At 36.5% G+C, this 19832-nt stretch overlaps 1 protein-coding gene across 1 annotated transcript; it reads left to right on the forward strand.

Moving 5' to 3' along the window:
• Nucleotides 1-7935: 7935 nt before the first annotated feature.
• Nucleotides 7936-11820, forward strand: LOC132603315 (phospholipase A2-alpha). Its single transcript, XM_060316315.1, has 4 exons — nucleotides 7936-8253; nucleotides 8905-8947; nucleotides 9068-9193; nucleotides 11538-11820. Exons 1-4 carry the CDS (start codon nucleotides 8116-8118, stop codon nucleotides 11711-11713), a joined length of 483 nt encoding a protein of 160 aa, XP_060172298.1. The 5' UTR covers nucleotides 7936-8115; the 3' UTR covers nucleotides 11714-11820.
• Nucleotides 11821-19832: the final 8012 nt, after the last annotated feature.

The following is a 19832-nucleotide window of genomic DNA, read 5'->3' on the forward strand; positions in this document are numbered from 1 at the left end:
AATACGAGCAATTGGGGTCACGTATACTGGGTGTCAGCCCTTGTAAATGTAATCACATTATCTTAGTCTGAACTGAATTTGAACAATAAACACAATTGTACTCATAACAAGTTAAATCCCATCATAGAAGTTAGCCATTTTCTGTCTTTCCGAGTGATAAGCAAACATATGCACATAACTGAATCTTCTTATGTTATGCATTTTGACCTATAAGGCTAATGATGCAGGTTGTGCATTCACCAAACACAGTATGGAGGGATCTGGTTGTGTACCAGTTCCCTTATGCAGTGCAGTACGAGAATCAATACAAGATTTTTACATGAAAAACTCCTTGCTCAAGGGATTAAAAATCACGACCTACCCCAGTAGGATTTCAACTCGACTAACCGAGCAAACTCAAGCTACAACTCTATTGCAAGCTAGAAGTTAACTCCCCCTCACCCTTACAATAACGCTTATGCAACCCTCACACTTGACTACCCCTAGCCAAGCACACTAATACGCCTGGACTAAATCTAGCCTAGTGTACCACTCAAAGGCACCCTTTGAGAATTCACCCTAGTGACTAACACTAGCCACTCATACACTAATACAACTAAGCTAACTCTAGCCTAGAGTACCACTCAAAGGCTTGAGGAAATACACTTCCGAAAAGCAACCTTTGAGACTTCAAAACATCTACAATCAACTTCCTTTTTATGGAAGGGTAGGTTTACAGTTTAAGCACAAAAGAACAAAGACTCAACAACCTAAAGACCTAAGGCATCTTCAGTTCTGGATCTGGTCCTTTGGGATGCTGAGGCTCTGTTCTTGAGGAACACCTTGAAAGGTAGATACTTGCACTTAGGATAGAGCAATTTTTGGATTGTGCAAGAATAAGTCTTCTCTTGGAAGAAGATGTCTTTATATGTAGAGGGAGAGAGGGAGAGTGAAGATGACAGCCTATAAAGCAACTCTGCTGCTGTATTACTGCTGCTCTGCTACTGTATCAGCAGCCTTACAACTGTAGAGTTGACTGTTCAACGCTCCAGGGACCTGGTCCCTTATCTATTCTTGGACGGGCTGCAACAACTCTGATGCTTTGCTGCTACACTGCCGCAATGTCAGTAGCTTTACAGTTGACCAAGCAATAGCTGGGTACATGATCTCATCTGGTCCCTCTGAAGACGTATCTGATCCTTCATATATGAACATATCCTATTGGGAACCTGATCTCATCTGGTCCCTCTGAAAACATATCCGGTCCTTCATATATAAACATATCCTGCTAGGAACCTAATCTCGTCTGGTCCCTCTGAAAACATATCTGGTCCTTCATTTATGAACATATCCTGCAGCTTGTGTAGTGTGACTGATTACATCTGATTCTTCCAAGAGCATTTCAACATAGCAGTATATGAGGTTTCAAGAGGTTAACCAAATTTAACAAGTGAGCATGATCATATCTGGTTCCTTAAAGTTTGTCAAATCATCAAAATATAAGGTATCATAACTCATCAGCTAACAATTTAAGCACAAAATCATATGTTGTCTAGGATGTTCCAACATATAGGCTTGGATTATACACTAATTAGGCATTATGAGCCCGTTTTGGATTGGCTTATAAGTTGCTTATAAGCTGTTTTCAGCTTTTTTGAGTGTTTGGCTGGCCAGCTTAAAGTCATTTTGTGCTTAAAATAAGCTCAAAAAAATAATTGGGCCCATTTGACTTAGCTTATCTAAAGCAGCTTATAAGCCAAAAAAAAAAAAGTTAGACTACCCCAACTTATTTTTTTTAGCTTATAAGCTGTTTGCAGCTTATAGGCTTATGCCCATCCAAACAGGCTCTATATCAAACACTTAATATGTGCATTCCGATCTAGCCCTTGCCTTAGGGAAGAAATAAACCTCAATTTACCTCAATCCACTATATATGAAGAACTTCTATCAACCAACTCGTGCATTCAATCTCTTTGAAAATCTATAATAAATAATTTAAAATGTTAACCCGAATACAATCTCAATCTATTTACCAAAATTTAAGTTTTACTTGGCCATAAATGATTTCACAACGTTTCTACTCATGAACTCCATAAATTAATGATCCAAATATCGTTATACACTTACATTATAAAAATACTAAAGAGCAAAAAAATTATCTTGAATGTTGTTCTGAAAAATCGTAGGTTTTGGGTCTCGAAGAACTCTGTTACGAGTAAAAATTAAGTAGCATGTGACTTGCACATGAGTAAGAGGCTACTTTGTAACTAGCTATATTCTTTGTATAAATAGGCAGAACTAGGGCTTTTAATTGACGGATTGTGAGTTGATATTGAAATTGATTCTTTCTCTCTCTGTTACGTTCTTGTTATTGACTCCGCTGACAACACCACCGGCCAGTCCATCAGAGAATCTGTTGAGGGGCCAATCTTGCTCTTGGTTACTTAGGATTTTTCTTTTCTTTTTTTTCGTTTGAGATGTAACAAACCCTTTCAATCCTTGATGAAAACCTAAGACTTTGGATTAGATAGGCCTTAAGTGATGTTACTTTAGCATTTTTAACTTGAATTCATGGTAGAAATCTTACCTTGGGTGGATTGGTGAAGCATTATATCACCCTTTTCTCTCAAATACTCTCTAAAATACTACAAAAACAAATGATTTCTCTCTCCCCGAATTGCCCTTTTATTTTAAGCGTTTCAGGGTCACACAAGACAAAATTTAGTCTACTGTGTGCGTCACACAACGTCCTGTGACAAGAGGAATTATCCAAGACTTGAATTTTACGCATTTGTCCCAAGTTTAGCCTATTGCAACGCGCCACAACGGGTACCTTTTTTTTAATCGGCGCCAGATTGGTGTTCTTCTACCATTCAGTGAAAAAATCATAATTTTTTTGTAGGAATATCAGAATAACGAACAATTTGAAAAAAAAAATGAACAATTTGAAGTGCTGGATCTTAAGCTCAATAAACTTTTATTTGACTTTTAGCTCCTAGCTCAATTTATTATAAGTTGGGAAATATGATCGTTCGAAGTTAGGATATGTGCGACTAAGGTCTTTTTCATCCCTTAAATAAATTTGAATTTTATTCCAAACTACTTCTCCCTTGTTGAAGAGTCTCACATCTGATGAAAAGGGGATGAGTGGTCTCTTTATATGGACTTCAGCAGTCCTCACCTCATGAGTTAGCTTTTGAGGTTGAATTAGGCCTAATATTCATTCTTTACGTCCCTCTACTAAACAGAGTCCACAACTTAAATGATCCCAAAAGTGGGATCTAAGTCCAAAATAACCCACAAAAAAAAAAAATTACAAATGTGCCTTTTGAGCACAAGTTTTATGTGCAATAGCAGTTAACGCTAATAGTCAACGTTAAGTGCTATTGCGCACAAAATTTATGCGCAATAGGGGTTTAATAAAAAGGCTCACCGTCCTCCCCACCCGATCGGTCCCCTCCATTTTCGCCATAAACAATCATTTTTCGAGGTGCCACATTCTAAAAGTGTCATTTTCGTGTTATTTTTTAACCCGAAAGTCAATATTCTCAGTATATTCAAGTCAAGGATCAAGTTTCGAAGCTTGGATTTTGGAATATAACTCGATTTTAAAAACTCAAAAACAACCTTTAATCTAGGTATTTTACTATGAATTTTGCAATTAAATTGCTAAATATATTATTATCCTAAGCATGATTAATGTTTAATACTCGTGGGTTTCGAAAAAAAAATTACGCAATATTTATGTGCGCAATAGGGCTGTCCAGCCCCTTTTTTGATTTTTTTTATTTGTTAATTACTTGTTAATTATTTGATTATAGGAAAATATACTAATCTCCTAATAATATCTTTATTTGTTAATTTATTTATTTGTAAAATTGGTTAATCCATGTTAATTATTAATGTGCTAATTAGTTATCTAATTATATGTGTTAATCTAATTTTATTTGCTAATTAGTTATCTAATTTTATTTGTTAACGTGCTTATTAATTAGAAATAGCTAATCCTTAGTTTAGGATGGAACATCCTTAGTTTAAGATTAAACATCATCAGTTTAGGATTAAAATATCATTAATATAATATTAGTTAGTTAATTATAGTTAGTATAATAATTAATTAACAATTATTAATTATAAATAGTTAATCCTTAGTTTAGGATTGAACATCCTTGGTTTAGGATTAAAAATATCATTAATATAATATTAGTTAGTTAATTGTAGTTAGTATAATAATTAATTAACAATTATTCATTCGCAAATTTAGATAGTTAATATAATTTCCCGTTAAAGGATTAGTTAGTTAGTATATTTTTTCGATAAAGGATTACATAATTAATATTACATGTTAATGATTAATTAAAAATTATTAATACAGATACAACACCTCCATGGATCCCAACCCTCATCTGGGGCGCTTCGATCCATCAGTACTTTATCTGCAAGCTACTCATAGGTCCCAGCTATTATGAGATGAGTTGATAGATTCTAGTACGTTGTTCCGTCCCCGTAGGGTGGAACATGCGTGGGATCTTTTAGGGGCTCGGTCCCACATCCTCGTGTCTTAGATATACTTTATCGGGGCGGTATCTACCATTGGGTCGTCGTTGGTCGGGTACAGCATGATAGGGCTCTTGTGACGGCCATGGTTGAGCGATGGCGACCGAAGACCCACACATTTCATCTCAGCACTGGTGAGGCCACTATCACTCTTCAGGATGTGGAGGTTATCTATGGACTACAAGTAGATGGATGCCCATTATACATTGAGGAGCCTCAGTCACTGTTGTCGTATCGGGAGGAGCTGGCTTAGCTCACTGATTAAGTGCCTGGGGAGGGTGAGATGTGGGGACAGACTCAGATGTCGATGGTTGCCCTTTGTACTCACTTGCGCCTCTTAGACATCGAGCATCTTATTACAGACGGCACACCTCAGGTGGATGTTGATTGTCGTGCCCGTCTGTACTTACTCATCATATTCGAGGCCATCCTATTCCCGAACACACCATGTTCTCATGTGAGCTTAAGGTATTTGCTATTTCTAGATGATCTGGGTTAGTTGGGATGTTATAGTTGGGGCGCTGCTGTTCTAACTTACCTGTATCGAGCATTATGTCGAGCGTCTATAGGCGACCATAGGGATGTCTCTAGATTTCACGCACTCCTCCGAGTAATATATTTAAGTGTGTGTAATTTTATTCTAAATATAGCTTTTTGAAAAAACGACTAATAAAATATTTTTTTTAATGACCCTTTCAGATATTGGTGTGGTCTAGGATGAGGCCTTTTCAGCCCGTGGCTGTGCAACCTAACTTCATTACTGAGGGCATGCCCTACACGCGGAGATGGACGGGAGGCATAATCCGAGATGTGGATACGCACCACTGACTTCTTCCGTTCAGAGATCAACTAGATCGTATGACGACGGAGATGATATATTTTTTTTTTATTTTACATTGTTATATTATTATTATTATTTTACTATTAATTGTATTTTATTGTTTACTAATTCATTTGTTTTATTTTAAAGTTTTAAATATGGAGCTCCATCGACTTCAGAGCTCCCGTAGACTTCAGAGCTCCCGTCGACTTCTTACCGACCGTCGCCACCTCTATATACGTCGGCTGAGATATATTCATAACACATAGACTGGAGATCAGTAGAGGCATCAATATCTGCCCAGCCGCCAGTTCGTCATCCACAGGGTGAGCGGCCACTTCGTGATCTACAGGGTGGCAAGGAGCTGTAGTACGACTACACATCCATGGACTTCGACATGTTTGAAAGCCAAGATGTAAGTGTTTAAAATAATTATTTTAACAAATTAAATAACTTATACTAAATATTATATAATTTTCCATTTTTTAGGATCCAGCTCCAGCTCCAGCTTCAGCACCATCTACAGCTCCAGCTCCGAGGCCGGCTCAGGAGCCGCTTGGGAGACCGCTGAGGAGCCAGCTCAGGAGCTCGCTTGGGAGACTGTTAAGGAGCCAGCTCAGGAGCCCACTCAGGAGCCCGTCGACACACATGTTTGATTTTTTACCAAAAGATAATGTATTAATTAAATCTAAATTAAAATTAATACTAATTGTTTTTATGTTATTTCAAGTTCATCCTTCTGTGCCTGTGGACCCGTCTCCTGATGCTGATGAGATTCCGACCGTACATAGCGCACGTAGACCCCAGAAGAAGCATATTATGGTCAAGGGCGCAATGAAGGGAAGGAAGGATGATCATGACATAGAGCATTCTATTATTAAGAGGAAGAAGGGAGATGAAGATGATGGTGAGAGTGGTGGGGATCGCCTTAGACCTAGGGTTAGTCTAGCTCCCATATGTGGAACCTAAGGTTACTCTAAAGACTCCCACATGTGCGACCCTGTGTATATGTAAATAAATTGTACATTTTATGTTAATATTATATTTTGTTTGGTGTTATTTTCTTAATGATAATTAGTTATCTTAGTCTTTATTATCGTTTATTAATAACTCGTGCGGCGTCCTAAATTAATTATGAAAAAAATCTCGACATATTCGAAATAAAGCAATGCCCTTGACTAAATAATAAAACGCTTAAATCAAAACCTTATAAAATAAAACACTTCAACCTAACGATAACAAGTTTCCAAACAAAACTTACTTCGGGGCACTTTACAACCCCTAAAACGACGATCCAAACATTTAGGTATACCTGATGTATTGAGCCTACATTTTTGTTCGCAGAAAAAAATATCAGGTTCTATATAAAATATTGATATTCTGTAGTTTTGAGACATGACTAGTCTTTGGTCAAAGTATGGAAAAACATGAATTTCAAAACGTTGAAATTATACAACATGTGGGGAAAATAAAACTAAACACTATTGCGCACAAAATTAATGCGCAATAGGACCTAGCTATAGCTGTCACAGTTAACTGCTATTGCGCACTAATTTTGTGCGCAAAAGACACTTTTATAACTTTTTTTTCGGTGGGTTATTTTGAACTCAAATCCCACTTTTTGGGTCATTTAATTTGCGGGACTCCTACTAAACATCCCTACGACCTAGTTAGGTACCGCACACCTTAACTACTTTTCGAATTAGCTATAAACACTACGGGCCTTATTCCAACGGACTAATACATATTCCATCAAATAATTGAGATCCACAGTCTAGGGGTGGGCATGGTACGGTATATACCGATTACCATACCGAAATCGAAGTTTTTGATACCGCGGTTTCAGTATTATGGTATTTGGTATGCATTTTTGAAAAGTTTGGTATTTGGTACGGTATTCAGTATTGATAAAGTAAATACTGAAATACCGAATACCATACCGAAGTATTCCATATAGTTACATATACAATTCATATATATATAATACTAACAAATATATAATTAGTATTAGTACAAACTAATTGTTTAGACGTTGGAATTGCTTGTAGTTTCTTTTAAATATTTTCATATGTGTAAGATGTTAGTATGATATAATTGGTTGAAATGTCCTTTTTGTGTAATTGATTAATGAAGGGCATTGCTTGTATTTTCTTTTGAATATTTTTACACGTGTAAGGTGTTAGTATAATACAATTGAAACGTTTCTTGAATAGCCGAAGTCTTAATTCTTTATTATATGTATATATGTAAGTCGTAGTTGAACAAACTATGGTTACCGAATTACCATACCGCAAAATACCGAAATCGAACTTAAAAATACCGAACCATACCGAATTAATTTGGTATGGTAATGGTATAGTATTTACCGAAAATTGAAATTACCGAACTGAAATTTCAAATACCGTACCATGCCCACCCTTACCAGAGTCTGCTTATTGTTAAAAAAAGTTCATATATAGTATTTAAAGCATGTCCAAATAGAGATAAAGACTTGTTGGTTACAGAGTGAGAACACCACCAAAAACATATCACGAGATGTTACACGACAAATTCCACCCCCTACCCCCTTTCGTCCATTTGATCCATGAACACCACCTCATCTCTTCTTACCCCAGAAAGGCTTCAGTTTCTATACGCATAGTATATATTTTAGTTTATCACCAACCATTTCTCTCTATAAATCAGAGCCTTTTAAGTAAAAACAATAGCTTTTCTCACAATTCAGTGCTTTCTTTCGTTCTCTCTTTCTTCTTAATTCAATGGCTTCTTCTCTGCAGTCATTGAAGTTCTTTCTAAAGTTTCTTGCATTTTGCATCATAGCCTTCAGCAGTATTATTTCTCCAATTTCAATTCACGCCCTTAACATTGGCATTCAAACTAATGCTGACATCTCCTTGGTAAATCCTTCTTAATTTCTATCTCCCTCATCAATATTTTTTGTAATCATGTGGTAATTGGTATATTCAGAATTTAGCAACTCAACTAATTCAGATTCGCAACACATAAAGTCAGGACTTGTAGAGCCAGAGATTCATTAAGGGGATTCAATTTTTATAAAAATAGACTATATCAATCTTATGTCTCATCTCAAGGAGATTCAACCCTTGTTTTTATCATGCATTTTATTATTTTTGGCTTGTAATATTACATATATAATAAGTAAATTTTTTGGGCAAGGGGTATTGAACCTTCTTGTTTCAATGTGGCTTTGTCTTGGGTGGAGCTAGAGCTTCATCTATTTGGCTCAAACCATGTATATTTGTGTTTAAAAAGTTACTTAATATATATGTATAAATAATTTATGAAAAACGAAATAAGTTGTATTTTCTAAAATTCAGAACTCATAACTTCAAAATTTTAGTTTCGCCTTTGCATACAGTTCATTAGAGTGGCATGCTTTATATATATTTTTGAACTCAAGAATTCTAATTGATGGCTGAGAAGGAATGTCATCGATTATCCCACTACCCATTTCATGTTAAATATTCACAAACCTTTACCTAACTTTCTTTATTTTTTTTCTTTTTCTTTTTAACTCAATTTTTTAGGAAAAAGAATGCAGTAGAACATGTGAATCAAAGTTCTGTGCAGGTACATTCATTTCCATATTTAAAACTTCTACTTTTGGCCATAAATTAATTGTATAAATTCTATATTTTTAAGACCAAAAAAAAAAAATTGAATTTCTTGAGATTCTTTGAATAATGGCAGTTCCTCCATTCTTAAGATATGGGAAATACTGTGGAATTCTGTACAGTGGATGCCCAGGGGAACAACCATGTGATGGACTTGATGCTTGCTGTATGAAGCATGATCATTGTATACAACGTAAAAACAGTAAGTTTACTTTAAATTGTCCACATTCACAAGAGTGTAAATCCTTTTTACCCTATTAGTTTAGTTTAATTATGAGATAGTAAGCTCTTACACCATTTTTAGGTTACTAATTAATAAATGCTATCATAAAACTAAAACTCATAATTACCTTGATACTCTCTATGTCCCAATTTACGAGTCACGTTTTTTACTTTTCGAGAGTCAAATAAGAAAATATTTGTCAACAATTTATTTGTATGCTCTTTAAATCTTTTAAATTTGTTAATTATTGCGACTTATAGTATTTTTCTATTTAGTTTCTAAATATGTAAACTTTTCAAAAAAAAAAAAAAAAACTAAAGAATGTATGTTCGAATTCACGGTCAAAATAAAAAAGTTTGACTCTCGAAATCCGAACTGTGTCACATAAATTGAGACGGAAAAAGTATATATTTTACATTATAATTATGCGCATTTTACTATCTGTTAGATTAATGGTAAAACGCAAAGTGTCAAATTGGGCAGTGGGCCTAACTCACACACCAAAAGCTAGCTCAAAGGGAGAAAGATTGCCCAAGCCTTATAAGGACCGATGTAGTACATTTCTCTTCACCCCCTCTCACGCCCAGATCCGGACATTCTTTTTATCCGAAGTCTTATGTCCGGTGTGGAGCATGCACATTTATGGACCGGAGGCATTTTCAGCTCCCCATCAATCCGGGGCATTTTGACCCCCTTTTTTTCGGGGGCCCACATTGGATCGGGCCTGGACCTGACTTTGATCCCAGGTCAAATTGGACATTGGGCCTAACTCACACCCTAAAAGCTAGCTCAAAGGAAGGAGGATTGTCCAAGCTTTATAAAGAGACTAGAGATCTCATCCCTCACCAATGTGGTACATTTCTCTTCGCAAAGGAATCTGCACAAGCATGTTCACGTTTTCCTTAACATGGAGTTCGATTTTAAATCCAGGATGATGTAGGTCCCATATGGATAAGACAATATGGGATTAAAGGTTAATATAGTCTCTAATTCACGCCGTTTCAAGTGTAACACTCTAATAATTTTAAGTTGGATATAATGATTATAAAGATTTTTATATATTATTAATTCGTTTCGACTTGTATAGCAGGTTATTTATCATTTTCAGGTTACTAATTAATAAGATACTTTATTAGATAAAGTTACATGCAATTGTTTTTGAAGTGACTTGGGTATATATATAAATATTTTCTTGCATCCGTCAATATATAGAAGTTAAATTCTACTCTATTTTTTAGGTCCAGATGTATTCCACTTCACTAATTGTCCAATTCGTAAAAAGGAACAAACTAAATGAGTCACGAGTTCACAAGTCAGAATTAGTAACAAGGAAGTTTTAATGAGGAAGTTGCTTGCAAAGACACCTAGCTAGAGAAAATAAGATATAATTGAATTATGGGAGGTGGTTGTAGTCTATAATGTGTGACACATCAAAGTAGGTGAGCTTGAATTATCAGACAGAAATTATAGAGAAGCTCTGATTGGTCAAAATGCACTGAAATTATTTCGATGCTACATTACTTCAATTATTAAAACTTTGTTTCATTTTCCACAAAAAGTGTTTAAAAATAATTTTCAGTGATGGTTGGTTGGCAGAAGCTATTCTACTTTAATTACTCTTGGGTCAAATTATTTCTATTTTCCTACCTACAACTATCACTATTTATGTATTAAAGCACACCTAGTTGATTGGTCAGGTAGAAAAATGGAACAACTGATAGTTGGTCTAATCAGCTTAGAGGTGTGTTTTTAATACTCCCTCTGTTTCAATTTGTTTGAACCTATTTTCTTTTTCGTCCCTGCCAAAATGAATGATCTCTTTCCTAATTTGAAAAAAAATTCACTTTATGAATGATTTACAGCCACACAAATTTTCAAGGCTTATTTTGGATCACAAGTTTCAAAAGTCTTCCCTCTTTTTTAAATGTCGTGCCCAGTCAAATGGGTTCATATAAATTGAAACGGAGGGAGTACATAAATAGTGATACAGGTAGAAAAAAAGAATAACTGATAGTTGGGGTGTGAAACTCTCAAAAACATTATAGTTCAGGTGCGTTTTTGGCCAGTAACTCTATACCAAAAAGGGCTTTTTCACTTTGGCCCGTTGGCCGAAATTAATACACAAAATATATACAGTTGCAGTTATTATTTTTTAGAATGGCACAAAAAGGTAATTATCCCAAAAATACTATACATACTTAAAATAAGATAATACGTATTCATTATGAACTCACTGATTCTAAATCCCGAACTCATTCTTCTTAGCTGCTTTTGATCTTTTTGATTATTTTCCCCTTATATTTTGTTAATTTTGATGTGACAGATAATTATCTAAATCTAAAATGCAACGAGAACTTCCTGGACTGTGTGGCAAAGTTCACAAAATCAGGAGCTCCATCATTCAAAGGCAATACATGTTCAGTTAATGCTGTTGTTAGGGTTATCACTGATGTTATTGATGCTGCTGTTGCCGCTGGAAAAATTTTCAAGAAGCCCTAGCTAGTATTTTTAAAAGCATTTTTCCTATATATTCGTAAGAAAAATGGGAAAAAGAGAGAAACAAAAAAGAAAAGTTAGTAATATCTTGTTTGTTCTTTTCTGAGTCATTTTGGTTTGTTATTAATTTATTTGTTTTTACATTTTGAAGAAAACTGTTCTTACCATTGTCTTTTTTTTTTTTTAAATTAACAACACAATACAATATAATATAATAGGTAACAACCTTCCAAACAAGCAGTTAAACATTGTGAACAGAATAACATGAAAAAAAAGGTCTTTGCCAACTACCAAGCAGAACAGAAAAAACAATTCTATGTCTGCACTGAACACTAAATCATAGGCCTAAAGCATCCTGAATTAAATAAAAACGGACAACAGAAAGACACCACTAAGAACGATCAACAAATCTAATCCAGATGACTAAGACGCAGTCCTGAGATCAAAAGGGAGATGTTGGCCACCAGTTTTGTGTAATTTGTAATACTTGTAACGCACTACAGCTTGGTGCTAGCACTTCTGGCGAACCGGAGGGCTTGAATATGCTAGGGCGGATACAGCTTTCGACTTTATCTGTTCGTAAATTGTACACGACAACACGACACGCACCTGCACGACAACATATAAGATCCTCATTGTGATGGGAATAAAATAGACCCGCAAAAATAATATTCACGGTATTAGTGATAAACGCGGAACACTAACTTATGGTTAAATCAGCAAGAATAAAATGCAGCAATAATGACACCAAGATTTTATGTGGAAACCCTTCTGAATAAGGGAAAAACCACGGCCAAGAGGAGCAGCTGATATCACTATAGAGGAATTTTACACTGTGTAGTAACGAGTACAAATACTCCTAAGACCACTACACCCTCAAAAGAAATAACACTCTTTTGATTTTCCCACCTCACTACAATATCACTCACACTCTATTTTTCTTCACAGACTATTTTCTTACAGTCTATGGAATACCTCACTTTTGCTCTCACTCAGATGTATTGTCTGAGATTTTGGTGTGTTACAAATGAACCATAAGCTGCCTATTTATAGGAATGAATTTCCTATGGTGAGGTAAGCGCTTACATCACGATTATGATGAGGTAAGCGCTTACATCATGAAAATGTGAACAAAGAAATTGGCTTGTTAGCCAAGTCCACAATTGTTGCCAATGTATAATTTGTCAAAGGAAGAAAAATCTTCCTTTCTTAAAATATGGGATAGGGGACTGGACCCCACAAATCTCCCCCTCCAGTCCCATTCACCTGAAGGAGGGTACACTGGCTTCTAATTTGAGTGCATGCTGACAAGTTCTTTGCACGATTCGAACTTGTCTCTCGGTACCGCCTTGGTCAGCATATCTGCAGGATTTTCATTCGTGTGAATCTTCTTGACTTGGAACAATTCGCTTTCCAATTGCTCACGAATCCAATGATATCTGACATCGATGTGTTTTGTTCTCGCATGGTACATGGAGTTCTTGCTCAAGTCTATTGCACTCTGACTGTCACAATAGACAACATACTCCATTTGCTGCAATCCAAGTTCTTGAAGGAATCTCTTGAGCCATATCATCTCTTTGCCAGCTTCAGTAGCCGCAATATACTCCGTTTCCGTTGTAGATAGTGCAACACACTTCTGCAACTTTGACTGCCATGATATAGCTCCCCCTGAAAAAGTAAACAAATATCCAGTAGTGGATTTTCTGTTATCAAGGTCACCTGCCATATCAGAATCTGTATAGCCCTTCAAAATTGGATTTGATCCTCCAAAACACAAGTATTCATCTGATCTTCCTCTTAGATACCTGAGTATCCACTTCACAGCTTCCCAATGCTCTTTCCCTGGATTTTCGAGAAATCTGCTAACAACACCGACTGCATGAGCAATATCTGGTCGAGTGCATACCATTGCATACATTAAACTTCCGACGGCAGAGGAATAAGGAATCTTGGCCATTCTCTGTTTTTCCTCTGTTGTTGTAGGACACATCTTTTTGCTCAATTTCAGATGACCAGGAAGAGGTGTGCTAACCCACTTAGAACTCTTCATATTGAAGCGCTCTAGTACACGTTCTATGTACTTTTTCTGCGACAAATAAAGCTTCTTTTCATCTCTCGAACGAGTAATTCTCATGCCTAAAATCTGCTTAGCATGACCCAAGTCTTTCATTGCAAAAGACTTACTCAACTGTTTCTTCAACTCGTCAATCCTGGAAGCATTTTTGCCTACAATCAACATATCATCCACATATAGCAGAAGGATGATAAAGTCACCATCAGAAAATCTTTGTACAAACACACAGTGATCTGAAGAAGTCTTCTTGTAGCCTTGCTCCCCCATAACAGACTCAAACTTCTTGTACCACTGTCTGGGAGCTTGCTTCAATCCATAGAGACTCTTCTTGAGTTTGCATACAAGATTTTCTTTACCTTTTGCCTTGAAGCCTTCAGGTTGTTCCATATAAATCTCCTGTTCTAAGTCACCATGAAGAAAAGCAGTCTTCACATCCATCTGCTCAATCTCCAAATCAAGACTAGCAGTCAAACCAAGAACTGTCCGAATGGAGGACATTTTCACGACAGGAGAAAATATTTCGTCAAAGTCAATACCTTTCCTTTGACCAAATCCCTTAACAACCAATCTAGCTTTGTATCTGGGCTTCAAGCTGTGTTCTTCGGCTTTAACTTTGAACACCCACTTGTTCTTCAAAGCTCTCATGCCCTTAGGCAAGTTCACCAACTCATAAGTATGGTTCTCACGCAGAGATTTCATCTCATCTTGCATGGCTTCAATCCATTGATCCTTGTGCTCATCTTCCATGGTCTCCTCATAACATTCAGGTTCTCCCCCATCAGTGAGTAATACATACTCATTAGGTGAATAACGGGAAGAAGGAACATGCTGTCTAGTAGACCTTCTAAGTGGAATATCTGACTCATCCACGACTTCATGAGTAGGAGCATCTACTTCATCAATAGCAGCATCGTTATCATCATCAACATGCTGATCTGGAACATGATTCTGGGCATCACCATCGTCATCGAGCCCACCAACTTCATCAGCATTTGTATGAGGAACTTGATCAAGATTAACTAAACCTTCAGAACTTGAAGATTTTATCTTCTCCGCTTTGTTAATATCTTCAATGGTTTGATCCTCCATGAAGATAACATCACGGCTTCTCACAATCTTCTTCTCAATTGGATCATATAGCCTGTAACCAAACTCATCAAGGCCATAACCAATGAAGATGCACTGCCTTGTCTTGGCAGTTAATTTCGACCTTTCATCTTTAGGCACATGTACAAAAGCTTTACAACCAAACACTTTCAAGTGGTCATAGGAAACATCCTTTCCATACCAAACTCTGTTTGGAACATCACTTTGCAAAGCAACCGCAGGGGATAGATTAATAACATGTGCAGCGGTCAATAAAGCCTCACCCCAAAAGGAATTCGGCAACTTTGCTTCAGAAAGCAAACATCTGACTCTTTCCATCAAGGTCCTGTTCATCCTCTCTGCTAAACCATTAAGCTGAGGAGTCTTAGGAGGAGTCTTCTGGTGTCTGATACCCTGTTGCTTGCAGTATTCGTCAAACGGTCCACAATATTCACCACCGTTATCAGTACGAATACACTTTAGCTTCTTTCCAGTTTCTCTTTCAACTGAGGCCTGAAACTGCTTAAAGACACCCAACACTTGGTCTTTAGTCTTTAAGACGTAGACCCAAAGTTTCCTTGAGCAATCATCAATAAAGGTAGCAAAATAAAGTGCACCACCCAAAGTCCTTGTCTTCATTGGACCACATAAATCTGAATGCACCAACTCAAGCAACTCTGTCTTTCTTGAAGGAGGATGAGACTTGAAAGAAACTCTATTTTGTTTTCCAGCCAAGCAGTGCTCACACTTTTCTAATTTAGCACTTTCGAAATTTGACAATAATTTCTTTTTGGCCAGAACATTTAGTCCTTTCTCGCTAATGTGGCTAAGCCTCTTATGCCATAACGTTGAAGAGCTATTGCTCTCAACTGCATTCACCATATCAACATAGGTAGAGGTCGTAGTCCAGTATAGACCACGACGCTTTTCGCCACGAGCCACAATCATGGAACCTTTAGTAAGCTTCCACTTTCCAGCACCATTGGTACTGACATATCCCTCATCATCCAAAACACCAACAGAGATCAAGTGCAAACGAACATCAGGTGCATGCTTTACATTGTTTAAAACTAGTTTAGTTCCAATACTAGTTTTCAAACAAATCGTTCCAACACCAGCCACCCTGGATACAGTCTCATTACCCATACTCAAAGTTCCAAAGTCACCCGGAGTATAGGATGAGAAAAATTCCTTCCTTGATGTCACATGAGATGCGGCACCACTGTCCACAACCCAGCTTGACTCATCACAAGCAATATTTATCAGATCCGCATCAAGGACAGTAACAAGATCTTCTGTAGTGACAGCGGCAACACGATTGCCATCTTCTTTCTTTTCCTCCTTTTCTCTATTCTCTTTTTTCAAAATCCGGCAGAACTTCTTTGTGTGCCCTTTTTTCCCGCAATGATAGCAGTCAATATCTTTAAGTCTGCTTCTGGATTTGCTTCTATGATGTTCTCTATTTTGAGAACCACGATTCTTGCCTCTCCCCCTAGTGTCAGTCACCAAGACATCTGATGAGGAGGAACCTTGAGATTTTCTTCTCATCTCTTCATTTAAAAGACTGCTCTTGGCAAGATCCATAGAGATCACACCATCCGGAGCAGAATTTGATAATGAAGTTCTAATAATTTCCCAAGAATCTGGTAGGGAACCAAGTAGAAATAAGCCTTGAATTTCTTCATCAAAATTAATACCCATAGCAGATAACTGGTTCATGATCCCCTGAAAAATATTCAGATGATCTGTCATTGCGGAACCATCGTGGTATTTTAAACCTAGCATTTGCTTTATCAGAAACATCTTGTTATTACCAGTTTTTCGAGCATACAAACTTTCAAGATGCTCCCATAGGGTCCGAGCATGTGTCTCTCCAGAAATATGGTTCAACACATTATCGTCAACCCACTGTCTAATAAAGCCGCAAACCTGCCGATGCAACAAATTCCACTCTTCATCTGATTTATTATCAGGCTTTTTATTTCCAAAGACAGGTTGATGAAAATTCTTGACATAGAGCAAATCTTCCATTTTGCCCTTCCAAATGGCATAATTTACGCCACTCAAAGTAACCATTCTACTAGTGTTGGCTTCCATCGTTTATCACAAATACAAATATTATTTTATTCGAAGACCAAAGTAATTCTTTTCTGATGTGGAAGTTCAGATTGTGCTGCAACCACAGAGCATACTCAGACAGAACCTTAGCTCTGATACCACTTGATGGGAATAAAATAGACCCGCAAAAATAATATTCACGGTATTAGTGATAAACGCGGAACACTAACTTATGGTTAAATCAGCAAGAATAAAATGCAGCAATAATGACACCAAGATTTTATGTGGAAACCCTTCTGAATAAGGGAAAAACCACGGCCAAGAGGAGCAGCTGATATCACTATAGAGGAATTTTACACTGTGTAGTAACGAGTACAAATACTCCTAAGACCACTACACCCTCAAAAGAAATAACACTCTTTTGATTTTCCCACCTCACTACAATATCACTCACACTCTATTTTTCTTCACAGACTATTTTCTTACAGTCTATGGAATACCTCACTTTTGCTCTCACTCAGATGTATTGTCTGAGATTTTGGTGTGTTACAAATGAACCATAAGCTGCCTATTTATAGGAATGAATTTCCTATGGTGAGATAAGCGCTTACATCACGATTATGATGAGGTAAGCGCTTACATCATGAAAATGTGAACAAAGAAATTGGCTTGTTAGCCAAGTCCACAATTGTTGCCAATGTATAATTTGTCAAAGGAAGAAAAATCTTCCTTTCTTAAAATATGGGATAGGGGACTGGACCCCACACATTGTTTGGGTGGAAAGCTAGTACATAAAAAACATTTGTGTCATCAGAACGTTTTGGTAGTGTGAACGTAGGGATTCTCTGGTGCACCAATGTCCATTTCTCCATAGTGTAATCCTCCTCAAGCTCCCATACACGTATACAACGGGATGAACTTGGTAGCAGAGTTACTTGAGCAAAGCGTAGATGACCTCGACACACTCCCAATTTACAAGACAGCTGAAAATGATATGGAGGAATATCACGAGCCACAAGTGGTAATTCAATAATGTGTAGAATTTGATCATCATTTGTGGTGAATGGATCAAATGCAATTAGTGAATTCTTGGTATCATCTCTAAAGTCCTCCAAAGTGCGGGGAGGTGTAACAACAAATTGGGTCCATCTTCCATTCTCGGACGAAAAAATCTCGCCTTTAATATTCCTACCGCTACGAGGAAAATATCGTAACACACGATACTCATATCGATCATTAATCACGAAACCGATACATCCGCCGGTATACAGGGAAGGGGGAAGAATAAAGGATTGCCTAGTAAGAGAATTACAGAAGCTGTAATTATTTCTTCTTCCAGCAGAAGAGCATAAAATTAAGTCACCATAGGATGCTTCTAAGCATAATAATTTATCTTTGAGGAGAAAACCCAAATCCACGTGGCTGCTTGATATACCACGCTTCGGTTTAGGACACTCAACATAATCTACACTTATATAATTATTTTTCCGACCAAGAAATAACACAAGAGTAAAGGGGAGAATAGTTTTAACCTCCTTATCTCGATGGTAAAAGGTGGAGGTGGTAACGAAGTAATCCGATGAGAAACGTTTGCAAACCAATTTGCATCGAATTGCTTCTTTGCTATTTGGTAGTCTTATGAGTATTTCAATAAGCAGTGCATCCGTCAGATTGTTGAAAATCGATAGGTATCCCTTCACCAATTTTCTCCTCTTTGGATCTGGCATTGAATTGGGATGACACTCCCTGCCCTCCGGCGTTCTTACCATTGTCAATCTGGCTGACCTTGTAATTTCTCTGGGGACCAAATGTTTAGTTGTATCGTATATATGAAGGCGAGTTACACATTTAGCAGGTCGGTAAAAAATAATTACATTTATTAGTCAAATATATGAAAAAAAACATGCATTGTTACTCATAAGATATGTATATTTTATGTATATTACACATTAATATCAAAAAAATTATCAGCGAGTATTTTAATGGGCGGATACACAACGTAAAAATCCCTAATAAAAATGCTTCATCTGCCGTAGAAACATGGTCTCCCTAATTAGGATCTCTTTCTGTTTTTATTTTTATTTTTTCAAATAAACCAAAAAGGCTGATTTTTGTAAGAGTATTAGAAACAAATGGTGAAACAGGGCAAGAAACCTAGACTTGACTGAGTTTTTTTAGATAGAGAAAACAATCATTCGCTTAACACCATAGTTCAAAATATCTAAAACCTATATAAACCGACAAACCGTACCAAATCGATAAACCGAGAAAAAAATGCGATTAGTGGTTTGATTTAACTTGGTTTGGTATTAAAAAAAAATCCCGACCATAATTGGTTTGATTTGATTTGATTTTAGCTAAAAAAAAAAGTCAAACCGAACCAAACCAACCCGACATTACATGTATTCAATTTTTAAAATATTTTATACATAAAAATACTTATTTGTAATGTAATTTATAAATATTTCTTTAATTTTTTCGTAGTTCTTTTATCTATTATCATATTATTCAAGCTTGAACTTAGAATTTTGAATGTCAATAAATTTTATATCCTATGAATGTTAGTAACTAATATAAAGTCCAAACCAAAACCAACTCAACACGGGCAATTCGCAGCATTGCCCTTCTTTTGGGGTGGTCTTTAAATTTTGCCCTTCGGTTAAAACTCATGGGTTCCAAGTTCGAACTCCCACTCAGTCAAAAATTTAAAAAATATTCGCAAGGTAGAGTTTGAATTTCGTCATGCCCCCACTGGCAGAATTTTAGTTATGTTTAATCAAAAGTCTGCAGATGGAGGCAAACTTTGCCTTGAGGCATTTTTTTTTTTTTTACTTTTCAAGTTAAACTTTTAGTTATGCCTTAACTAAAAGTGTGTCTCATAAGACATAACTAAAAATATGT

The sequence above is a fragment of the Lycium barbarum genome, chromosome 7 (assembly GCF_019175385.1).
Source record: "Lycium barbarum isolate Lr01 chromosome 7, ASM1917538v2, whole genome shotgun sequence".
Lineage (NCBI taxonomy): Eukaryota > Viridiplantae > Streptophyta > Magnoliopsida > Solanales > Solanaceae > Lycium > Lycium barbarum.